Below are 26,614 nucleotides of genomic sequence, written 5' to 3' on the forward strand. Positions count from 1 at the left end.
ACACTTACTGCACAACTTTGAGTCATGTTCTAAGCCCAAACACCAGAGAAACACCTAATGCAGGTCCATGCCCAGAGTTGCAGCATGGTTTAAAACATTTAGTATTAGGAGGGGATGCTCCTTAGCACATTGGAGTTTGTTCCATCGCCAGGAGTAATCAGACGGCCAATAAAATTGGAAGTAGAGCCCCAAATCCACATTAAAAGGTGCAGAAAAAACTGATGTCAGCAGGTAGCAGTGGCGCTTAAATACGGCTCTGCTCTGTCACTTCCAGGGCAGCACAGATTCAACAAAGCTACAGGGCGCCACCTAGCAGCACACAGGAGCCTTGCTAGCGATAGCATCCAGTCTGAGGAATCTGCAGTTAGAAGTATACATCAGAACCCTTCTTACTCGAACAATATCTACAAGGAGTAATTCAAATGATAGTCCTACCTAGTTAGAGAGGACTACGAGAATGCTTTCCATACTTTATCCCTAAAACTCACCAGGCTCCAGTTAAAGCTTCTGCACATGCTTTTTCTCGGCGTACAGCGCTGATCACATCACACCAATCATGACTTCCTTAAGTTGGCTACCAATCGAAGGGGAAGAGTGTGCAAAGGTGCCTACTTAATTTTATGAACTATCCACACTAATTAGTCGTAGCACATGGATAAAAAAACTGAAGCTCTCACGTGGCTCTCATCAGCTCTCAAACTCCCAGCCTCTATAAAATAAGCTTCCTTACCACATTTCAATAAACTGAAAGAATCCCTCATTAAACTGTTCCCAAACTCCATTCCAGATCATATATGATGAAAGCTTAGGAACATGAAAAGCACTTTGGAAGAAATAAGTTACTTACCTTTAACTGTAGTTCTCCAGTATTGGAACATTTTATAGACTGACATGCTTGAATACTTCCCCGTCGTCGAGATGGGAGTCCCCAGTGGAATATAAAACCAGGCCTGAAGATGTATGCACACAATACATGAACTAGGCCTCAATACAATAACCCATCATAGTCGTTTTGTAAAAGAGACCCAAACTCAAACGTGAACCTATCAGATTGCCTCACCCCTCTAGAACCTCCTGTGAGGAGCTGCCGCCCCTCAGATTTTCCAAGCACAAGTGCTGAAATAACCCAGAACACTGAGAAGAGAGAAGGTGAGCCCCTCCGGGGGAGGCGGGTGGGCCGCATGTGAATCTATGAAAGTTTCCAATACTGGAGAACTACAGTTACATGTAAGTAACTTAGTTCTTACTTAAGTATTGGAACTTTCATAGATTCACATACTTGAATAAGATTAGCAAGCAGTAACTAACACACAGTTACATGCAAAGCAATAAAATAACGCTTTTAAACATATATGAATATGCAAGAAAGGTACGTTAAGAACTAACAGAAAATGTGATTACATGAGAAGCAGATGGAGGGAAACAAACAGCTCATCTTATCTGAACAAATGTCTAAGAACTGCTTGACCCACTGCGGCATCACAGAGCATCTCAGCATCCAGGCAGTAATGTTTCGTGAAGACGTGTGTTGTCCTCCACATGGCTGCACGACAGATGTCTGGAAGGGATACCCCAGAGAAGAGTGCACAAGACGTGGACACTGCTCGGGTAGAATCTGCACGAACTTTAGTGTCCAGAGGTCGACCAGCTTTCTGGTGGCAAAAGGCTATGGCACTGGAAATCCATCTAGAGATGGTTTGTTAAGAAACAGAAAGCCCTCTCCTGGGCGCACTAAATGCCACAAACAGCTGACTGGACTTCAGGATTGAGGATGTCCACTGCAAATAACATTTATGGCATCGTTTGACGTCCAAGGAATGCAGCGATCTTTCTGACCCAGTCTGAGGCCGCGGAAATAAAGTCTTTAGCACTACTGGCTCGTTAATGTGGAAATCAGTTGGCACTTTTGGAATACATTTTGGTTTGTCCGTAGGATGACTATCGTCTGTAAACCTCATGAAAGGTTCTTGGATGGTGAAGCCTTGAATCTCGCTTACTCTGCAAGCGGATGTTAACGCTAAGAGGAGCGCTACCTTCCAGGTAAGATACTTAATGTCTGATTTATGAATAGGTTTGAATGGCTCCTCATCAACTGACTCAGGACTGTATTCAGTTGCCAAGATGGAGGCTGAAGGAAAGGATCGGAATAACCCCTTCATAAACTGCTTTATAAGTCGATGAGACCAGAGGGATGGTCCTTTGGATAGTCGTCTATATTTGGAGATAGCAGCTAAGTGAACCTTAATAGAGGCATGGGCAAGACCAGACATCACCAGGTGGAGAAGGTACGGCAAGACCTGTTCTGGAGCAGATGTAAGCGGATGAATGTTATTCGCAGTACACCATACACAAAACTGCTTTCATTTGAAGGTATAGGTCTTATTGCTACTGTGTGCACTTGTGTAAGAAAATACCTCCTTAGCATGGTTACCCCCTGACTTTTTGCCTTTGCTGATGCCAAGTTATGATTTGAAAGTGTGCTGAGTCCTGCTAACCAGGCCCCAGCACCAGTGTTCTTTCCCTAACCTGTACCTTTGTTTCCACAATTGGCACACCCTGGCATCCAGGTAAGTCCCTTGTAACTGGTACCCCTGGTACCAAGGGCCCGGATGCCAGAGAAGGTCTCTAAGGGCTGCAGCATGTCTTATGCCACCCTGGAGACCCCTCACTCAGCACAGACACACTGCTTGCCAGCTTGTGTGTGCTGGGGGGGAGAAAATGACTAAGTCGACATGGCACGCCTCTCAGGGTGCCATGCCAACCTCACACTGCCTATGGCATAGATAAGTCACCCCTCTAACAGGCCTTACAGCCCTAAGGCAGGGTGCACTATACCATAGGTGAGGGCATAGGTGCATAAGCTCTATGTCCCTACAGTGTCTAAGCAAAACCTTAGACATTATAAGTGCAGGGTAGCCATAAGAGTATATGGTCGGGGAGTCTGTCAAACACGAACTCCACAGCACCATAATGGCTACACTGAAAACTGGGAAGTTTGGTATCAAACTTCTCAGCACAATAAATGCACACTGATGCCAGTGTACATTTTATTGTGAAATACACCACAGAGGGCATCTTAGAGATGCCCCCTGAAAACATACCCGACTTCCAGTGTGGGCTGACTAGTTTTACCAGCCTGCCACACACCAGACATGTTGCTGGTCACATGGGGAGAGTGCCTTTGTCACTCTGTGGCTAGTAACAAAGCCTGTACTGGGTGGAGATGCTTCTCACCTCCCCCTGCAGGAACTGTAACACCTGGCGGTGAGCCTCAAAGGCTCACCCCCTTTGTTACAGCACCCCAGGGCACTCCAGCTAGTGGAGATGCCCACACCCTCCGGCCACGGCCCCACTTTTGGCGGCAAGGCCAGAGGAGATAATGAGAAAAACAAGGAGTCACTGGCCAGTCAGGACAGCCCCTAAGATGTCCTGAGCTGAGGTGACTGACTTTTAGAAATCCTACATCTTGCAGATGGAGGATTTCCCCAATAGGATTAGGGATGTGCCCCCCTCCCCTCAGGGAGGAGGCACAAAGAGGGAGTAGCCACCCTCAGGGCTAGTAGCCATTGGCTACTAACCCCCCAGACCTAAACACACCCCTAAATTGAGTATTTAGGGGCCCCCAGAACCTAGCAAGATAGATTCCTGCAACCTGAAGACGAAGAAGGACTGCTGACCTGAAGCCCTGCAGAGAAGACGGAGACACCAACTGCCCCCCACTTCAAGAAAAACTGCAACAGCGACGCGTCCCCCAGGGTCCAGCGACCTCTGAAGCCTCAGAGGAATACCCTGCATCTAAAAGGACCAAGAACTCCGAGGACAGCAGCCCTGTTCCACAAAGACTGCAACTTTGCAACAAAGAAGCAACTTTTAAAGACCACACGTTTCCCGCCGGAAGCGTGAGACTTTGCACTCTGCACCCGACGCTCCCGGCTCGACCTGCAGAGAAACACTAGAGGGAGGACTCCCCGGCGACTGCGAGCCCGTGAGTAGCCAGAGTTGACCCCCCCCCCCCGCGATGGCTGCAGAGGGAATCCAGAGGTTCCCCGTGACCGCTTCTAAGAACCAGACGCCTGGAAAAGACTCTGCACCTGCAGCCCCCAGGACCTGACGGATCCGACCTCCAGCGCAGAAGCGACCCCCAGGTGGCCCTCTCCCTTGCCGAGGTGGTGGCTACCCAGAGGAGCCCCCCCCCCCCTTGCCCGCATGCTTCGCTGAAGAGACCCCTGGGTCTCCCATTGAACTCCATTACAAACCCGACGCCTGTTTGCACTCTGCACCCAGCTGCCCCCGTGCCACTGAGGGTGTACTTTTTGTGCTGCCTTGTGTCCCCCCGGTGCCCTACAAAACCCCCCTGGTCTGTCCTCCGAAGTCTACCTGCTGGCAGACTGGAACCGGGGCACACCCTTCTCCATTGAAGCCTATGCGTTTTGGGCACCACTTTGACCTCTGCACCTGACCGGCCCTGAGCTGCTGGTGTGGTAACTTTAGGGTTGCCCTGAACCCCCAACGGTGGGCTACCTTGGACCCAACTTTGAACCCTGTAGGTGGTTTACTTACCTGCAAAACTAACACACACTTACCTCCCCCAGGAACTGTTGAAATTTGCACTGTCTAGTTTTAAAATAGCTTACTGGCATTTTTGTGACAACTGTACATGCTATTTTGCTGATTCAAAGTTCCTAAAGTACCTAAGTGAAATACCTTTCATTTGAAGTATTACTTGTAAATCTTGAACCTGTGGTTCTTAAAATAAACTAAGAAAAGATATTTTTCTATATAAAAATCTATTGGCCTGGAATTGTCTTTGAGTGTGTGTTCCTCCTTTATTGCCTGTGTGTGTACAACAAATGCTTAACACTACCCTCTGATAAGCCTACTGCTCGACCACACTACCACAAAATAGAGCATTAGAATTCTCTTTTTGCCACTATCTTACCTCTAAGCACTCTAAGGACTCTGTGCATGCTATTTCTTACTTTGAAATAGTACATACAGAGCCAACTTCCTACAACATGCTTGAGCTAAAACTGTTTGACAGTCAATGGGAATATCTAGATGGCCAAATTCATTGAACTCAGGAGTAATGCACGTAATCTGAGATGCTTGGGATCCGGATGCCTCACTTGGCCCTGACTGATGGTGACCAGGTCCAGTATGGGTGCTAACCTGATGGGAGGACATGAAGACAGCAACAAAAGCTCTGTGTACTACGGTTGACATGGGCAGGCTGGAGCAATTAGAATGATCTGGCAGGGCTCCGATTTGATCTTGCTGATGACTCGTGGAAGAAGGGGTATCGGAGGAAAGGCGTAAGCATAAATCCCTAACCATGCTATCGAAAGGGCATTTCCCCACGACCCTGGTTGGGGATGCCAGCTTGCATAAATCCGGCATTTCGCGTTCTGAGACGTTGCAAAGAGGTCCAGGTTTGGTGTCCCCCACCTGCGGAAGATTGCACCCAGCATTGTCTGGTTCAGCTCCCACTCGTGTGAAGATGTGTTTAGCCTGCTTAGTGAATATGCTGTGGTGTTGCTGACTGCCGGGAGATGTTCTGCCCATATGTGCACTGAATTCGGAATGCACCAGGTCCAGATGAGTTGAGCTTCTGTGGAAAGCAAGTGAAACAGAGTTCCGCCTTGTTTGTTTATGTAGTGCATGGTGGGCGTATTGTTCGTCCGGACAAGCATCGACGAACCTCGGATTCTCTGCAGAAAAGGTTGTAGTGCAAGATCCACAGCTCTGAGTTAGAGGAGGTTGATGTGTACCGTCGCATGAGAATGGGGCCACCTGCCACTGACTTGCAGATCTTGGAGACATGCTCCCCAACCCTCCATCGAAGCACCTGTCATGATCGTAAACGGAGGGATTTGATTCAGGCACTCCAGACCTACTGAAATGTTTGCAGGCGTTGACCACCACTGGAGGGAGTCGGCTATCCTTGCTGTTATGTGAATTATGTCTCCCGAAGGACCCTTGCACCTGCTGCCACTGTCGAGCTCTTCCTGAAGAGGGCGCATCCGAAGACGACAGTGCAGAACTAGGCTGATGCAGGAGGACATCATCCCAAGCAATGATTTGAGCCTCCGAACTGAAAGAGACATTTTCTTCGAACTGAGTCTGCCACAGTCAAAAGCCTGAGTTGACGTTCTTCTGCAGGAAAGGCTTTTACAAGAATCGTGTCCAATATAGCACCCAGAAACACTATCCTTCTGGTAAGTTGAAGCTGTGACTAGTCTCTGTTGAGAGTGAGACCTAGTTGTTGGAAGAGACGTAACGTGGTCCTGAGGGAGCGACGTAGGACAGAGATACTCGGAGCCTTTAGCAACCAATCGCCCAGATATGGGAATACCTTGTGCTTGAGACGTCTCAGATATGCAGCAACTGGGGCTAAGCATTTTGTGAAAATCCGGGGGACGGATTTGAGTCCGAAGAGTACCACTCTGAATTGAAAGTGCTGGCTGGCTACCATGAATCTCAGAAATTTTCTGTGTTTGGGGTGAATGGGTACATGGAAATACGCATCCTGCAGATCTAGGGAAGCCATGAAATCGCCTCTGTTGAGAAGCTGTAGTACATCCTTCAAAGTTACCATACGAAAGGATTGCTTTTTGAGATATTTGTTGAGCTGCCTCAGGTCCAGGATGGGCCTCCACAAAAGGGACTTCTTTCTGATGAGGAAGAATCGAGAATAAAAACCTCTTCCTCGCTGCGAAGAGGGGACTATCTCTATCGCCCCTTTGGACAACATGCCCTCTATCTCTAGGAGACGACGTAGATGTCGTTGATGCTCCCGGGAAGGTGGAGTTTCGGGATGCTTGCAAGTGAATTCTAGTAGGTGACCATAAGTTATGATATCCAGAACCCATTTGCCACTTGTGATCTGCCTCCAACGTTGTAGGTGACGAGTCAAAGAGGGAGGGGTAGCCGGCCCCTGGAGGTTGTCATTGCCTACGCGAGGCGTCCTTGGACTGCCTTCCCGATCTTCCTCTAGGAGGAGGTCTGCTGTATGCTGCCGTCAGAGGCTGTCTTTGATGGTACTGGGGTCTGGATGACTGATATTGGGAGGAGTAGGCTGGATAACACAAAGACTGGTAGCCACCTCGAAAGGAGGAGTGGCCTCTACCACTGGCTCCCCGAAAGAGAGTGCGCTTGTAGGGATACCATAGACCTGCCAGTATCAGTATCAGCCTTAATTGCCTGAAGAGCATCGTCGACATGCTTGCCGAACAGGTCTTGGGCATCGTACGGGAGATCCAATATCTTGGTTTGGACATCCGGCCTGAAATGAGTGGCTTTAAGCCATACCTGGCACCTTAAGATGGTTGGAACCAGCCAGAAGCGGATATCCCATGGCCACAATGTCCAGGGCGCAGTCAATCACCTCTGCAGACGTTCACTCACCCTCCATAATGATCTTCTTAGCTTCCGACTTGCTTGAATCTGAAAGATCCTCTACAGAATGGGAGGCGTCAGACCACAGCTGTCTGTCATATCTGCCCAGTAGCGCCAAGGAATTTGCGGCACGGACTACAACTGCCGACATAGAAGAGAACCTCTTCACAGATATTGTCCAGGTGCCTTCCGTCCTTATCAGGAGGAGCCGATAAAGGCACTTAAGGGCTCTTGGAGCGTCTCTGGGCAGCCTGGGAAACTACTGAGTCTGGTTTGGGGTGACCCACCAGGTACGCAGGAGCGTCCTCCGTTGCGTTATACTTCTTGTCCAGCTTTGGTAACACCGGTGGCACTGTCATTGGGTTTTTCATTATTTTTAGCCCTTGATTCCAGACATGGTCAATGATCGGTATAGCCCTGACCTATTTTCTGTGCGGCTCTTTAAAATCATATAGAAAACAGTCCTGCAGCATAGATGACAACTACAGCTCAAACCTCGTTGCAGCTTTCTCTAAGAGGTTATGGAAAGAGCCAATATCCTCAGGAGGAGATTCGACTGCTAACGGCTCCGGTGAAGGGGGTGCCAGGTGTACATACTCATCCCATTCGTCCTGATAGGAGAGAACCTCCCCATCCGCTGCCACTTCATCAGAAGAGGCCTGGACCTGTGGACTCTGTGGAGCCTGAAGAGGAATTTGTGGCGCCGCAGGAAAAACTGGCAGAGGTGCCGGAGTTGCTGGAGCAGAGACTGCTGGCGTTGGATCCTTCCCCGGCTGAGGGTAGAAGCGTTCTCTGTAATCCACCAGCATAACCTGGAGCTCGGATGCTAGACCGGAGGGCAGAGACACTGTTACCTGCTGTTGTGGTACTGGGTCATAATATGTCCAAACCTTGTATCCTGATCCGAGTCTTCATCCTCATCATCGCCATCTAAAAACCTAGATGGCAAGAGCCTTGTAATTTTGCTTGGTGACGTAACAGGTGTCAAACGAGCTTTAGAGAGCTTTTTAAGCAGAGTATGTTGCGCAGGTTGACCCAAAAGTAACGTAGATGGTCTTTGCCTTTTGGTTGGGAACAGTCCTGGCGTTGAAGACAAGAAACCAGTTGTCGTCGACGGGGCGTTGACGATACCGTCGTCGCTGGAAACATTATAGCCGACAACGGTTGGACCGTTCCACGAGAGTGTCGTCAGAGGCATCATATTCGATGGAGGTGTGGTCAAAATCGTCGACGACGGGAGTCTCGTCGGCGAGGGAAGCGTCAACGAGGTGGGGCGCCTCGTCGACGAGGATGATAATGTTGTCGACAAAGATCCTGCAGCCGCTATCGTCAACATGGAGATGGTTACCACCACCGGTGTCACCGATGAAACAGTCGTCGATGAGGGTATCAACGATCATGGCATCATCGACGGTGCTGAGCTAGGCTTCTTAAATCTGTGAAGTACTTTAGGAGGAGTGGCCGGCTCTGAAGCAGTTTTCTTTGCTTTTTTGAGGGATTCTGTACCCAGTTTCTTCATTTGTGGAGAGCCATGACCCTTTGGTGTCTTTTGTGCCATCTTTCTAGGTGGCTCTTGTACCTCAGAACTTTCCTGTTCTATATATAGTCCTATTAATCCAGTGTCCATTCATAGTTAGGATAATATAAGATGTTTATATTTTACCGCTAACGTTGGTTTGTGGTAGTTGTGTTTTTGACACACACTACAACACGGTTTAGTTTTTTTTTTTTAATGGCACAATGTGTGAGAGTCAGGTGTTGTCTACTTCCTTACAAATCCCTAGTTCAGACTTGTAACCAATTACTCTGTCCCCTTTCTTGCAATGTTGTCTCTAACCGCCTGGAGGGTCTGAACAGCCAACTTGAGAAAAACATGGGCCATTCTCACTTCAAACACTCATCTGATGGCCCATACATCCTGGATGTAGGAAGATGGCTCTGTAAATACTATTTCAAAGTAAGAAATAGTGTGCACAGAGTCCAAAGGTTCCCCTTAGAGGTAAGGTAGTGGCAAAAGAGAATTCTAATGCTCTATTTTGTGGTAGTGTGGTCAAGCAGTAGGCTTATCAGAGGGTAGTGTTAAGCATTTGTTGTACACACACAGGCAATAAATGAGGAACACACACTCAAAGACTTACTCCAGGCCAATAGGTTTTTATATAGAAAAATGTATTTTCTTAATTTATTTTAAGAACCACATGTTCAAGATTTACAAGTAATACTTCAAATGAAAGGTATTTCATTCAGGTATTCTAGGAACTTTGAATAATCACAATAGCATGTACAGTTTTGGCAAAAATGGCAATAAGCTTTTTTAAAAGTGGACACTGCAAAAATTAAAAGTTCCTGGGGGAGGTAAGTAATTGTTAGCTTCACAGGTAAGTAAAACACTTACAGGGTTCAAAGTTGGGTCCAAGGTAGCCTACCGTTGGGAGTTCAAGGCAACCCCAAAATTACCACACCAGCAGCTCAGGGCCGGTCAGGTGCAGAGGTCAAAGAGGGGCCCAAAACACATAGGCTTCAATGGAGAACAGGGGTGCCCCGGTTCCAGTCTTCCAGCAGGTAAGTACCCGCGTCCTCGGAGGGCAGACCAGGGGGGTTTTGTAGGGCACCGGAGGGGACACAAGCAGGCACAGAAAGTACACCCTCTGCAGCACAGGGGCAGCCGGGTGCAGAGTGCAAACAGGCGTCATGTTTTGCTTTGAAAGCAATGGGGAGACCCGGGGGTCTCTTCAACAATGCAGGCAGGCATGGGGGGGGGGGGCTCCTCGGGGTAGCCACCACCTGGGCTAGGCAGAGGGTCGCCTGGGCGTCGCTTCTGCACTGGAGTTCGGTTCCTTCCGGTCCTGGGGGCTGCGGGTGCAGTGTTGGTTCCAGGCGTCGGGTCCCTTGTTACAGGCAGTCGCATGTCAGGGGGAGCCGCTGGATTTCCTCTGCAGGCGTCACTGTGGGGGCTCAGGGGGATCAACTCTGGCTACTCACGGGCTCGCAGTAGCCGGGGAGTCCTCCCTGTAGTGTTGGTTTTCCGCAGATCGAGCCGGGCGCGTCGGGTGCAGAGTGGAAAGTCTCACGCTTCCAGCGGGAAAGGTAAAGTCATTGAAGTTGTTTCTTTGTTGCAAGTTGCAGATGGTTGAACAGAGCCGCTGTTCACAGGAGTTTGTTGGTCCTTTGGTGCATGGCCGTTCCTGCAGGGGGAGGTGAGAAGCACCTCCACCCAGTACGGGCTTTGTTTCCGGCCACAGAGTGACAAAGGCACTCTTCCCATGTGGCCAGCAACATGTCTGGTGTGTGGCAGGCTGGAAAAAACTAGTCAGCCTACACTGGAAGTCGGGTATATTTTCAGGGGGCATCTCTAAGATGCCCTCTGGGTGTATTTTACAATAAATTGCACACTGGCATCAGTGTGCATTTATTGTGCTGAGAAGTTTGATACCAAACTTCCCAGTTTTCAGTGTAGCCATTATGGAACTGTGGAGTTCGTGTTTGACAAACTCCCAGACCATATACTCTTATGGCTACCCTGCACTTAAAATGTCTAAGGTTTTGCTTAGACACTGTAGGGGCATAGTGCTCATGAACATATGCCCTCACCTGTGGTATAGTGCACCCTGCCTTAGGGCTGTAAGGCCTGCTAGAGGGGTGACTTACCTATGCCACAGGCAGTGTGAGGTTGGCATGGCACTCTGAGGGGAGTGCCATGTCGACTTAATTTTCTCCCACCAGCACACACAAGCTGTGAAGCAGTGTGCATTTGCTGAGTGAGGGGTCCCTATGGTGGCATAAGACATGCTGCAGCCCTTAGAGACCTTCCCTGGCATCAGGGCCCTTGGTACCAGGGGTACCAGTTACAAGGGACTTACCCGAGTGCCATGGTTGTGCCAATTGTGGAGACAAAGGTACAGTTTAGGGAAAGAACACTGGTGCTTGGGCCTGGTTAGCAGGGTCCCAGCACACTTTCAAATCATAACTTAGCATCAGCAAAGGCAAAAAGTCAAGGGGTAACCATGCAAAGAAGGCATTTCCTTACACTGGACCTCACTTTCCCACTATCCAGTTTCAGGACACTTGCCCTCTCAGCAGTAGAGAGAGTAATATCGAGAGAGGACAGCTAACATGTGGGGTACAGTCACACCTTAGGTCATGGAAGAGAGCCTGACAATCCCTACACTGATTAGAAACCAAAGTGGATAGCTAGAAAAGGTTACATATACAGTAACTCTGCTACAGTTCTTCACATCACAAGATCAGAAAACCACAAGATTTTTGAGTTGGTAAATCCAGGCTATATTGCACCTTGTCCTACAATCATCTGTGCCCACCTTGGTTGTAAGATGTATGTATGAAGACATGGAATTTAAACTAGCCATTTCTTACAGCTATATTTAGATTATGTTCTACTCACAAAAAATATAAATAAGTTATTAGTTAAGGCTTCAAGTAAATAAGCTCACTTGTAACAATAATTGGTGGGGATGGTCAACACCCTAAGGGCATACTATGTATCAATTTCACCTCACACATTTTTTTTTAATACTACTAAGGTGTAATCTCTAGCACCTGCATTCCCAATAGCAAGGAATCAAAAACAAAAGAAAAGTGCAAATCAACACTATGGTATCAAAAGCACATATACTCATTTCTTCCAAAATGTTTATTCTAATGGTCGAAAGACAGAACTTTAAAGAAAATTGCTTCTTCGAGAAACAATTTAGGCAAATCTTTTTAAGTTAATTTCTCAAAGACAATCTTAAGCTCTAAATTGGACAATTTTTTTTAATGTTGCTCCATATTTTGAAAGACCCACAACCTTTAGGCTAGAGGTGATCAGAATCTCAAGCAGCCAAAACAAATAAGTAAATCATACACAAACCTACCTCATGTTTCATGGTAAAAAATCCACCTCCGCCAATGCCTTCCAGTGCAAAGGCCTGCACTATTGGCCATTTTTCCACATTGAACATATCAAACATTTGCAGATGACCTAGAGAGGAAAAGGAAAAGCAACAATTGGATTATTTAGTCATCTTCTAACTTCTCACATTATTTTCAAGACAATCAGATAGGTCAAAGGATCAGATGTAAGAGGGCTATTATGACTATTAATCCAAGCCCATACATCAAATAACTTGTACTACTTTGTATGAACTCGTTTCTCACCCATATACATTAACAGATTGTTGAGGTATGGGAAATGTGTGCTACTGATTGGCTGCCATGAAAGTTTAGGTACAAATGTTTTTGAGCAATGTGTGACACAAAATTTAAGTTACAGAGTCACATCTAACCAGTATTAGTTGCAGAGAGCATGTGGCTACATTCAAGATCCATCAGAAGGAGGAGTGCACAACACCACAGAACAATCAAACATGCATTAAACAATAAGAGTGTTTTACGTGATCAGGATTATAAATCAACTTGTTCGTGGACTAGAAAAAAAATTGTGAAAGCTGTATAGGGCCTCTGCACCAACAGTAATAGTAAACAACGGGCACAGCACCAGTGCTGTGAGGTGTAGTTAACCACAGACAATCACTACCACACACCTGCTCTGCTACATGGAGCCACGAATATCAGGCCAGCTAGTATACACGCACTCGCAATCACACTTTTCCAGCATCCTAATGCAGTGCCCTGACATTCAGTAGGTGAGTGGTCAATAGTTTTGCAGACCCTTCTTGGACCCAAACCTTCTTCCACCCTCCAAGCAATTCCAGCCCCCAAGAGCTAGAGATGCAGTAACCTTTCCCAGGATACTAGGCAGCTCGCGGATGATGTTTACACTTATTCAGGATCCTGGGGCAAAGGTGTGTGTGGGGTGGGTGGGGGGGGGGGGGGGTCGAAAGAGAGAATGGCTGATCAGGGAACAAATCGACAAATGAAAGTTTGGCCACAACTCAGGAAGGTCTCCACACCAGCCTTCCGGCACGGGCCCCAGACTGTAAAGCACAGGAGAGGTTCGCTTGGGACGCACACTGTTCAAAGCGGTGCCAAGCCAGACACTCCAATCCACAAATAATTAGCAATTCTGCGCCTCCCAGGAACGGAGGCACCATGTCTGGGGCACAATGACTTGGGCTGCCCTAGGGGTCCTGGTTGCACAAGAAGAGCTACCAAATATGTACCTCAGTCAAAGGAAGCACGTCAGGTGCACGATGACTTGAGTCACACCATACGATTTTGATTGCACATGCAAAGTGACCAATGCAGTGCCGCCCTGGAATGAGGCACAATGGCTCGTACGCGATGACTTGAGCTGCACCACACAATTCTTCTCACACACAAAACTATATCAATGCAGCGCCTCCCTGGAATGAAGCACAACGTCTGGTGTGCGATGATTTGAGTCGCACCAGACAATTTGGAACACACGATTAGTTCCAATCCCATACCTTCTGGAATGAGGCACAAATGTCTGGTGTGCAATGACTTGTGCCGCACCAAACAAATCCTGTCTGCATGGCTCAGGAACTCCTGTCCCACACACTCTTGGCCCAATCAAGGTCACTGAGAATGACAAAGAAGTGTTAGCACTGAGCGTTCAAAGGTGGCGACCAGATCTAGTTAGGGCATACTCCACTGCTCAAAGACATCCTCTGCCATCTCAGGATGCAGAAACCACTAATGATCCATCGCCCGCTGCTTGCTTAGTTTGTTCATTCTGACACTCTGAGGCCCCACAAGGAGACTGGCATTCTGGAAGATGCTCCGCTGCTCCAGCCACCGCAAGAGACGTAGTATCATGTCCCAACACAGGATCAAGGACCGGGCTGGAGAATTTGTAGACCAGTTTGGAAAGCTCTGCTGGTGCCTCTGTTACTTCCCCCTGTACCCTGAGGCTAATAGCTGTGGCACAACTTCAAGCATGAAAAAGAGGGATGGAGGGAGGTATAGAGAAATAGATCAGAGGGAAAAGAGAGAGGAGAGAATGGGAGAGCGAATAGATGAATGGAAAAAGAGACAATGGGGGAGAAGAAATGAGTGGGACTGGTTTGCCAATGCTGCTTTTGGCTGCCCAGTCTTGACCCTGCACACTCCACCCTGTAGTACCACGATTATCATGTAGGCCTTAAGGGCCTGTACCAGCCTCCCTCTAATGGACAAGAGGAAGGTTAGATGGCCTGGAAGCTCCAGGACACTGATATGGAGTCAGTCGTCTGCTAGAGAAGAGGGCTCTGATCTCTACCTCTGACAAACGACCCCAACCCAGCAGTGATGCTCTGTCTGGGTAGAAGGATAGTCGCCTACCACAGGTCAGATTGGAGTTAGTCTGCCACCACAGAAGATCCTGAGCTGTATTCTGCATGATCGGGATGTTGGTGGAGAGGCATCTCTGATGCTGGGCCCTCTCAAATTTGAGGTACCACTGTAGAGCCCATACTGCCACCTGGCCTTCAGGATGAAAAGGATGCACAAAGCAAGGGCGGCCAAGAACCCTCGGAGCCATCCTTACTGAAACCCAGGACTGATCCCGAAACATCAAAATCATATCCTGAATGTTCCTGACTTGCTGCAACCGCGAATTTCACAGTGTCCTGAAACTCCTCAATGATTGGACATCTTTGTGTGGGGCTTAGGTGAAATTTCTCATTGAAGGTGAAACTTTCCCCGGGAGTTGGTCTATGAATAACTTTGGAAAGCCTGCCTTTAGTAGTTGGTCATCGAGGTGCAGGAATACATGTAGTCCCAACCTCTGAAGCTGGGCAGCACCCACAGCCTTCACTTTTGTAAGCACCTGAGTGGCAGAAGTAAAGCCAATGGGGAGCATGGTATGAGAAATTATTCCAGCTACACATCTCGGTCGTTTTTACTTTATATCACAAACCCAAACTAGAAATAAATATCTAAGAATAAATAATATATTCAAATACAAGCTATAACAATTTCAAACTATCCTTCCGTTTTTATTCATTTTTTCCTAATTCTGTTATCACATAGTTTATAGAGGTGCTGGGCGGATATGCTCAGATTTGACTTTTTCCATGATGCGGTTGCTGTTTTTCTGAACGGCAGCAAAACAAAAACTGAAGCGATCCACTCATGGTCGAAAGTTTACAGAACTCCCAAAATAATAAACTGTTTCAAAACCTTCCTAAAAACTGACCTTCAAGGAAATCTATTTTTGAGTTTGAAGCCGCGAGGTTGTACTAAAAAGGGAACTTCCTAAACAGGAGGGCGTCCACTGCCGGGCCTTTGTCTAATCTGAAGCTCTCCACTTTCAATACAGTCCGGTTTATAACTGTACCAGTCCCCGGTTTTCCCACATCCTATACCCATAATTTATTGGCTGTACAATGGAAAGCTGTCTCTGTTGCCAGGGCGACGGCCAAAACACTACACAATACACAAAGATGTGAGAGCTGCTGAGTTTTATAGCTTAGCTCAATGAGAGAAAAGCTGAAATACAGACGGAGCAGAAAGAACGCGTTCAGTCCTCTGCGTGCACCGCGCCTTGGGAATTATGACGTAAAGTATGACTGCATGTCACCCCAAGTGGACCACATTTACAGCCGAATACATGATGCTTTTCTTCCATTTCAGTAGGTGAGTCAGACACCGGTGGCTGGCAGCCGGTCACTTTTCTGACCCACTAGCACATTCTCCCAGGCACCCCTGGAAAGAACCACATCTGGAGAAATCCAATCAGAACAGTTTACATTGCACAACACACTTGGTGCCACGGTAGAAAAGCACTCAGGACCAACTCAATTGTTTCAAGGCGCAGGAAGACACGGGGTGGGCAAAGTGACACCAGTCCGTGGTGCGCTTGCGAGGGCCCGCAGGGAAAGCTTTGTTGTCAGTGAGTTCTGTAAGGTGACGAAAGAGCACAAGTCTATGAGTACAAGTGGGAGACTCTTCCACAGCGATGGACCCAGAGTCACCTCGCCCAATGAGTTGGACAGCATGAGCTTTAGGAGGAGGCTGGAGCCAGTCTGAGGAGGGGAGACCACAGGCCATCTGTTCTGCTGGCACAAAGAAAAGCCAAAGAGGTATATGACAAGCACTTACAGCTCAAGCGAAGGACTAGAAAGCACATTTTAATCTTAAGGAGAAAGCATTGTATTCAGCCACGACTGCGGAGAAGTTGTACTGAATTCTGTTTTCCATTCGGCTGCCGGGGTAGTAGCTGCATTTTACACTTTCTCCGGCTTGCTTCCTTGGTACTTGGAGGCTCGAACACAGGGTGCCCGCAGAATCCAGCTGTGGAGCAGACCACGGAGTCGATGAAAACTACGCGGATAGCGGGGTCAATGTAGGGAAGCATCTTTGACGAGCCTTGGAAGAGGACGTTTTTGGTTGCTGCATCTCTATTGTTGGAAACGCGGAAATTGCTGGTGGACTGGTAAAGTAAGGGTGACCGGTGTTGTGCCATGTCCTGTCGCCACCCATCATCCACTTGCCTCGAGTCCTGGAATGCTCGTGGTGGGGATTTTACAAGACTGGGTGGAGAAGAGGAGAGGATGGAGGTAGGTCTGGATTGAGCTGCGCCCTTTAATCTACTGTGGACTGGTTAGGTTTCCAACCTATTTTCCACAAGTGAATCCTCTTGCTGGAGACGAGCGATCAGGTTAGCTGAACCCTGGTGAGTCAAGGACATATCTTTCTCACCTTGTTCAGGCCAAGTACTCACTGTGCCCCTGACTCCACCCATATACCCAGTACCACTTCTGAGCACACCCGCTGTCAAATTCTGAAAAGATCCAATGAGAGGATTCGGACTTCATCCGTCTCTCCATCCCGTTGGCAGACCATCAACGCTATGAGGAACCCTCTTCAAGCTTTCTAATACAGCATTTTGCCTTTACCGCAACAACGCAGCACAGATGTAGCGGAGATCAACAGTAAAGACGGAAATATATGCTTTTTCTTCAGTGACACTCCATGAATGTATGAAGCCCATCTTTAAGTGTGATTCTGTATTTGTAAACCACGTGATCAGCAACGAACTCCTCACTTATATAAAATATTTTTCAACATAGTGCTACTTACATTTACAGAAGTTACTACTTTACTCATATGAGGTGATGATTCACTATTAATATACAAAACTAAGGCAAGAACATGTGCATTTTTCTCAAAACTAAAAAGTACGACCTTATTACATGATACTAACAAAAAATATACTTTCACCGTTTAATCACAACTAAAAAGAACTAGAAACTATGCAATCAATAAATCTTTCACAGTTTGCCAATTTGCGGCTACCAGTAAAAAGAAACGAATAGGGCTTAAAAAATAAACAGTAAAAAGTTTGCCGTGTCAAAATTCAGAAGACTGTTAGGGTTCACCAACAGTTTGACAGACAAATTAACAAACTCTTATCAAGAAAAATGTACCATTTCCTTCCGTCATATCAGCTATCCATGCTATAGTTAGTGTTGTCAGAGGTTTATATAAAAGGCCTAATGCTTTTCACGAGTGTTACTCGATGTTCTACACACTATCTTTGGATCAAAAATAGATTGAGATCTTTTACTTCAGATAAACCATCTTAGAACCATGGATGATGCTTATGAGAGAACTCTATGAAGAGACGTTCCCTATAGAGGCTGCCAGAAAGCATAATCTTCCCAATGACGTAAAATCAATGTCAAGCTACTCACCCTTGTAGATGTTCCCTGTTTTGAACCACCAATTCACTATGCCATTGTGGTATACTCTTTCTAGAATACGAAGCTTTCCTACCGACCTACACATTTGAAGTCTTTCTTTCAGTAACAGTCACAATTCTCACTAAGCCATATACAATTCTCAGAAAAATACAGCATAACAATATATAAACTATTATTTATCCATAAACAAGAAGACACAGCACTGGAACACACCTTGAGAGCTGTAAGGGATGCCAATTCGATTACAATCCCGGACCATATCCACAAAACTGGCAATTTTAAATTCTTCTGAGGCTTCTTCATCTTCATACTGCAAAGCAAATTTATCAAACCATAAGAAAAAATGTAAATCTTAAAATAATGATTTTTATTCGAACATAAAACAATTATATTATTTTACCTTATCACAGCATACCAAGCATTCGTTTTAGCAAACAAATTAGCATTTTGCAGTTTAGTAAATGCAGACATTCATAATCGTATAATAAAACATGTTTCCTTATACTCCAACATGCATGGGGGTTAAGCCTCTTCACACAGGAGTTTAATAAAGGCAGTGACAGTAAACCTTATGTACAAGTCAGCTGTAGCTCACAAAAAAATACCAGGGTAACAGCTCTGGCAGTAAGATGCCAATGCCCTAAACATACCAAACACATTGTCAGAAAGAACTACACATGTATTTCAGACTACACATTTTAATTGTCCAGGCAACGCCATTGTACCCCTTATTTATAGCTGAAATGTGCACTTTTAAAAACACAAATATTCTTGGGCAGGTAGGTATCACAATCTAATTTGATTTGTTTTCTCTTATATAGCAATACTATTCTCTAACTGCAACTTTGTCATTAATAAAGGAATCACTGGAGACAATGCTTTCCCTATACTTTTCTTGATACCCTTCTGGCATCAGTGTGTGTTTATTGTGCTGAGAAGTTTGATACCAAACTTCGCAGTATTCAGTGAAGCCATAATGGAGCTGTGGAGTTTGTAATGATAAACTCCCAGACCATATACTCAATATGGCTACACTGCACTTACAAAGTCTAAGAATGGACGTAGACACTTGTAGGGGCATAATGCTCATGCAGCTATGCCCTCACCTGTGGTATAGGGCACCCTGCCTTAGGGCTGTAAGGCCTGCTAGACGGGTGACTTACCTATGACACAGGCAGTGGTTTGTGGGCATGGCACCCTGAAAGGGGTGCCATGTCGACTGTCTTTTTCTCCCAACCAGCACACACAAGCTGCAAGGCAGTGTACATATGCTTTGTGAGGGGTCCCTTAGGGTGGCATAATACATGCAGCAGCCCTTAGAGACCTTCCTTGGCCACAGGGCCCTTGGTACCATGGGTACCTTTTACAAGGGACCTAACTGTGCGTGAGGGTTGTGCCAATTGTGGAACAAGGGTACAGTGTTTGGGAAAGAACACTGGTGCTGGGGCCTGGTTATCAGAATCCGAGCACACTTTCAATCAAAGTTGGCATCAATATTAGGGAAAAAGTATATGTGTGTGTGTGTGGGGGGGGGGGGGGGGGGGGGGTAACCATGCCGACAGTGGCACTTTCCTACACCTGGGAATAGTAGATAAGATTTATCCTTTCTGAAGAGTGATGGAGTCACAAACTGCAGGGATTTCACCACTTTGAGGGAGTTGCGGATCCATGCTGTTACTTAAACAGTTACTGTCGGTACTCGTGATGACTGCAGTTTCTTAATTCACTGCAGGCTCGGAGGTTCACTAGCACTGACTAAGGACTGGATTTAATGAAGAAAAGGTGGCTGAGAAGGGTATGTTTCATAAGTGGTGTAGTTTATGAGAGTGATGGTGGACTTGATTTGTGGCATGTTTTCTACAAAGAAGAATCCTACAGAGCCTTATCGTTCCTGCATTTGGAGACTGCCAGAGCAGAGTTATTTGAGCTTATAAATCTTTGTACTAATTAGAGGGAAATGGCTGGAAAATGTACACATGCAGCTGAGGTCCTAAAAAAAGGACATTTGACCTAATCTGGTGTGCAAACTCCAATACCACAGGTCATTCTGATTCTGACCTCAAAGTCGGAAGTCCAGCAATTTCACCTGGAGAAGTTTCTCAAAATGTAGTCTCGAAAAAAATTACCAAGTGGTAAATCTGGCTAGATCATGAGAGCTGTAATTAGTTGGTACATACATTCCAGTGACAGATCACTTCATAGGGGTGTTTTGGGACACATATTACTGTATATAAGTGAATGTGCTCATCAGCTCTGAGATTTAACAAACCATCCTGATCCCTTTTCTGACAAGCTTGATACCGTCCATAGGAAACAGAAAATGCACAGCATGCAACTAGGGAAACATTAATAATTATCTTCTAGATAAACCACACAGCATGTGAATGAACAAGCAACTGTAGGGTCTCCAGTAACCCAATTTATGCCTTCAAACATTCACCATCCAACTAAACAAATTCTGAAAGCTACCATATGTAATAAAACGGGTTCACATATTTATCATGAAACAATTCACACATTTCCTACCTCATTTTCAGTCATGCAGTGAAAATGCAGGTTCCTCCAGAAGGCCACAAATGGTAGCAGATAAGAGTAGTTGACGGGGTTACAATATAGATGAACATGGTCAGGCCTTATTAAAATGATCACATCTGAAAAAAAAAAAAAAAAAAGAATGCCTAATGGTTGTTTAAAGAGCCAGGGCTGAAATAAGGCAGTAACAGTTTGAAAGTATGACCAGTGGAGCTTAGAATGATTTACACAATAATGTCAATATCTCCATACTGCTAAGATTTCTCTAAAATAACTTGTATTTAGATGCTGATTAAATTTGGACTTCAAGCAAATCTTAAGGAACAACGCTGGCAGAAGTGGCTTTAGAAATTCAGAAACCAACTAAAGCTGGAATGGAAATCATGACTTGGAGAGCAAAAACGTCGGGTATCAAAATCTAGATTTGTATCTTTAGGACAAAGCTCTTGCCCATCATATCCTCAATTTCAAAACGCAGATAGACACCTCCGTTTACCAATGTCTACATTTTGCCTATTAATTCAAAACAGGCACCATTACTGCTTCATCTTCTCCTATTCCTCGCCAATAGGTACAAGGACACCCAGTGGAAGGACTGGAAACCGCATCTTCAAGACGTTCACCAAAGTCCTTTTGTACTGCCAGTGCTATGAATCTGTGTTTCAATTGTATGCCGCCACATTTCCTGCCCCTGCACAGTATTTTTTTTTAACAAGATTGATGTGGCTCAAATCTGCTGCTACGGTCCTTAGTATGTCCGTACTGCTGAGCCTTCACATCTGCCTATCCTTTCTTTTCTTTCTTGCTACACTTTTCAGGTTGGGAGATCAATTCTTCAGCAATCTGTACTAACCAAGCACCTTCAGCACCTTGGCACTGCATGGACTGATTGGGGAACAGCTATCCGGTACGTACTTTCTCCCTTGTTTGTTACCACTGCTACCTTGACTTTCATGAAGTGTTTGACGCTTAGGTGAAGCAGGGGTGACCACATCCTGCATGGTGGGTGATGCTGGATTTCATTTTCACAAGCAGGAACCACATCATCTAAGGCTCAGAAGTCCTGTGTAAACGAGGTCCTTGGAAACTGGTGCAATACAAATGATTACCACTCAGAGACCCACCAGTAACACTAGAAATTACCATTTGAGACCAGGCAGTTGCTAATACCTGTCAGGATGGTGATGGCATCAGATAAAAAAAAATTTAAAAAAACATTTTATCAAGCGGCTCTTTTGCACTGTTGAATCACGATGCACTTTTTGGGTATGGTGGTATTATATATATTACATACAGTCAAGGCAGTGGAGAGTAGAGCACGCCCCCCCTTCCAATCCTGTCGATTCCAAAACATTGCACTAAGAGTGTTAGTATTCCCACTCCCTTTGTACAGCACTGCAGGCCAAGTGTGTCAACACAGAGGGGGCCCGGAGGACATGCCTGCGTTCTGCACAGGGGCAAGACCAGCAGGTCTTGTGGGTATACGTTGCTTGAGCATGGCCCCTTTTGCCTTTGACTCCTCCTATTTCTTAACTGGCAGTACATTTGAAATTCAAGAAGATCACACGCCCCTCTAGGAGGAGGTAACTGAAATATACTATAATACACAGAACGAGCTACTCATGTGCGGCAGTGGTCTTTCTGGTGAATACTCTTGCCACAGATTCTTCACCTTCACAATACTCTGCAGGCGCCGGACGGATCCGGACGTTCTCGCAGCAGTGCTCTAGTGCATGGCCAGTTGAGCCTGTGCGGCTCTGCGTTGGGCTTGTTCCACCCTGAAATTGAACGCGTGGAGCTGCACATATGAGCCAGCCCTGTGTATTGACGTTAGTTTCTTGCTTGATGTTTTCCAAGCTTTTGGACCAGAGCATAAACAAGCAGATATATCAGTTTGCTGATCTCTAATTCTGGACCTTGTCACGCCATAAAAAGGTCACTCCACAGAAAAGGGAGGAGAGACGGCGCTTAGGTATTTGTGGTTAGATACAGTATTCACCAGAAGGAGCATAACTGAAGGCAACCTACTTGTTCTTCTGATAAGACACCAATGTGAGCACTGCTACCCTACTGAAGAGGCAATGCGTTGAATGACACAGTATTGCACTGCTCTGAATCAATCCTCCTTGGCAGTAGCCCAAGATAATACAAGAGTATTTTTACAAAATACAATAGCCGTAACTCGATGATGCATATCAGCAGTGCCTTGAGGTCTCATTTGACGTGGCAGGCAGGGTCAGCATTATTCGGAGCAAGCTCAGTGGTAACACCCCAGGATTGGACTATCACACTGTCTCTTTTTACAAAGAATATGCTGAGCTGCTGGCTTTGAACCTTCAGGCCATGTTCGAGGAAGCCAAAACCACTGGAGTGTTACCCCCAACAGTCCGAGAGGTACTTATGTCTTTTTAGATGCCACAAAAACATTTGATTCCCTAGTGTGGCCTTTCGTAGTCGCCCTAGTGCAGCACATCGGAATCAGCTCAAGCTTCCTAAAGTGGATAACCTTCTTCTACCCATCTCCTACAGCGTGTGATCAGATAAATTGGTCTCACTTGCTTCCTTGATCGGTTGCCCTCTGTCCCTTGTGCTGTTCATGATTTCCATGGAACTCCTGGCAGTGCACCTCGAGGAGCGCAGTCTGAATTCTAGGCCCAGAAGGCTCACAGTCTCCATACATGCCGACATCATGGTCTATGTCCTAGATCCTGAACACAATCTAGCCAGTGTTTCCTGTGCTCTACTCTACTTCCACGTGATGGACGTATCTCTGGCAAAAAAAAACAGGCTATACGCCCTTAATGGATGGGCACGCCTGCACCGCAAACAGCTGAACCACATGCAGCTAGGAGAGACCTCCACACAGACTTCATTTGCAGAGTATAATCATTCCCATGAAAAAGGGAGCAGTGCTTCTGATCCGCGTTCGAAGGCGCAGAAAGAAAGGAACAGAAGACAATCCACAGGAGTGACACTTATATGCAGCTCCGCACTGTCATTTCCGGGGCAGATCGAGATCAGCGCACAGCCACACAGTGCCACCCGGCGGCGCACAGGAACACTACTGCGAAAACTTCAAAATCCACTCTGGCAGGAAAAAAAAAGCTGCGGAATCTGCGATTAGAAGTATCCATCAGAACAATTTCTGATCCATTCATTGCATGAAAATAAGCAAAAAAAGTAAAAATTATTTTCAGGAACGGATTAATCATTGATCTATTTATATTTAAAATATCAAACATAGCAATAATCAATAACTGCTGTGAAGAAGGTACATTTATTCAAACTTTGCAAATACATTTTGAAACTTTTGGATGAACTTATAACATCTGGTGTAACTTATGATTTGGTGACCAACTGTGACCCCTAGTGTATATACATTCTTGTCCCCATTACCTTGTTTTCAAATGTCAAGGGTGCTGGAAAAAAATATAATGCAACATAATGAATTTAGTTAAAGCTTAAGTGTTACCTATAATTTTCTCTAATTTAAGGTTTTAGATAGCTTATTTGTATCATTGTGACAGCAAATATGTGATATTTTTAATTGTTTAAACATAATATTTAAAAATAAAGTAAGCAACAGATGATGTAAACTGAAAGCACATAGTGGTTGTTGGCTCCTACTTTGAAATAAGTGTTGTAGCAGAAGGCAGATTGCAAGACCCCACCAACACCCACACTCCAGAAAAAACCTAGCTTTGGTGTAGTAGACTGCCAAGCATGTCCACAAGCATAGCAGAAGGACATTTCAGCATTTTCAATTTATCAGCTATCTGTGACCCGTCTTGGTGCAAGGAACCTTCTTTGCGGCCCACTATCAAGAACAAGCAGAAGTATAGAAGACACCTAAGAATACAACATGAACAAGGACACGGCTGATCCAAGAGACCTTGTATACTGTCCTCATTACTTGTTTCACACATCTTGAGGATGGAAACTAAAAACAAAGCTGTGCTAAGGCCCATTTGCTTCACAACCCTGGGTACCTCAACTCAAGCAAGATCCCAGAATATTAAATGTGCACCTTAGTCAACCTTTCACTGAAGCTGCTTCCCGCAAAGAAGCAGTACATTGCATAGTCTATTTTGCCGCTTGATATCTGTTTGCACAGGTCATGCCCTGCATCCTATGAACAGATATATTACAGTCCCCATTCCAAGTACTGTCCTAAGAGACTAGAGATTGAGAGCAATTACAATTTAGTGAACATAATTCACAATATCACAAACAAACTCACCAACCAGCGAAGCACTTTCACTTCCAAGCCAGCTATATTGACTTTCATGCTGCTTGTCTGACTCAGCAGTAACTGGACATCCCATAACTGGATGGTGTAGGAGGCTGGCCTGGTTTGTAGTGGGTGCCTATGATACTTACACCATATACCAGGTCCAGTTATCACTTATTAGTGAAATGTAGGCAGTGTCTAGAAGCCAGGCTCTCTAGGGGAGGCTGTAGCTGAGCAGCCAAGTCTGATCTAGGAAACATGCAAACCTCAAGCAATAACACTGTAGTCACACATGAAAGAAAATATTCAGTGTTAATAAAATAAAGGTACTTTATTTTGGTGACACAAATGCCAAAATACCATAGAGACTATACTCCCTTAGGAGGTAAGTAATACACAAACTATATACACTAGTATAAAACCGGTGTAAAAACAGTTAGAAAACAGTGCAATTAGTGAAAATCACAATAGTTAGAAATGGGCCTGGGGGAACACAAACCATATACTAAGAAAGTAGAATGTGAATGTCGGTTTCCACCTAGGCAATTGTAGTGTGTAGAGGGGCACTGGGAGTATTAGAACCCACCAAAGGTAAGTACTAGAACCCACCCCAGAGCCCAGGAATGCAGGAGTAAAACACAGTAACCTTCCTACAACACACAGAAACATGAGAAAGAAGATTATGCAAGAACCAGAAGAGACTGCAAGACACCAACAGTGGATTCCTGGACCTGAAGACCTGTGGAAGAAGGGGACCAAGTCCAAGAAGCACTGAACAGTCCAGGGAGAACCAGATCCCCTGCTAACCCGGACGAAGTTTCAAAAGAAGAACCACCAGTGACGAAGAACAGTCAGTACTGCACCCAAAAAGATGGATTCACGTTCCTGGTTGGTGCAAATGAAGTCCCATGCTGTATGGACGATTGCAGTCTGGTTTGCGTCACTTGAGTCCGCCAACAAGCATTGGCAAAGCTCATGGTTAGCGGAAAATGGTGCTGCCCGGGACCAGGAAGGACCAGGTGTACTCTACCCAGAAAGCAGAGACAGAGGGGGCTCTCAGCAACTCAGACAGCCCATGGAAAACCAGGCAGCGCACCCAGGAGTCCCACATCGCGGGGACAAAGGAGGTGCAAAAGGAGGCCCACGCAGCACTACTAGAAAGGCTCCCACACCGCTGGAGAACCACGCAGGAAGATGTGTGTCGCAGGATAGAGTGCTGGGAGCCAGAGCTGCACAGTGCACTAAGAACTGTGTGGAAAGATGCCAACAAGCCTTGGCAACTGCAAAACATGCGGTGCACGGGGGTACTGTCTTACGTGAGGAGGCAAGCTCTTACCTCCACTTAAGTTGGACAGTAGGCCGTAAGGGCCGTCGGAACCACTTCAGTCAACCACCCATGATGCAGGATCCATGCAGCTCGTCAGGAGAGGGGATCCACCCAGCTGGTCGTCGATGCAGTGAGGTGCCTGCTAAAGCGGGGGAGTGACTCCTTCACTCCAAGCGAGATTCCTTTGTTCTTCTGGTGCAGACTGAAGACAGGCTGCCCTCTGAGGATGCATGACCTGGAAACAGTTGCAGCTGCTGGAAGGAGCTGAATATACAATGTTGCAGAAGTCGTCTTTGCTTTTTTTTTGTTGCAGTTTGTAGAGTTCCTGGAGGGTTCAGATGCAGTTTCTTCGGTGAGAAGGTGAAGTGGAGGATGCAGAGGATTCCTGTTGGAGTCTTGCAATACTACTCTGAAGAACCACCCAAAGGAGAGACCTAAATAGCCCTGAAAGGGGGATTGGTCAGCTAAACAGGTAAGCACCTATCAGGGAGGGCTCTGATGTCACCTGCTGGCACTGGC

The 26,614-nt window shown here is 46.1% G+C and overlaps 1 protein-coding gene across 1 annotated transcript in view; it reads right to left on the bottom strand.

The window, feature by feature from the left end:
• DNAAF9 (dynein axonemal assembly factor 9) overlaps positions 1-26,614 on the bottom strand; it is a 597,478-nt gene that overhangs the window by 445,868 nt on the left and 124,996 nt on the right. Inside the window, exons 4-6 of the mRNA XM_069205040.1 lie at positions 20,532-20,656; positions 18,219-18,315; positions 12,270-12,376 (exon numbers count right to left, since the gene is read on the bottom strand). Coding sequence (XP_069061141.1) covers positions 12,270-12,376; positions 18,219-18,315; positions 20,532-20,656 — 329 coding nt within the window. The remainder of the gene's footprint in view (positions 1-12,269; positions 12,377-18,218; positions 18,316-20,531; positions 20,657-26,614) is intronic.

This window comes from Pleurodeles waltl, chromosome 1_2 (assembly GCF_031143425.1).
Source record: "Pleurodeles waltl isolate 20211129_DDA chromosome 1_2, aPleWal1.hap1.20221129, whole genome shotgun sequence".
NCBI classification, from domain to species: domain Eukaryota; kingdom Metazoa; phylum Chordata; class Amphibia; order Caudata; family Salamandridae; genus Pleurodeles; species Pleurodeles waltl.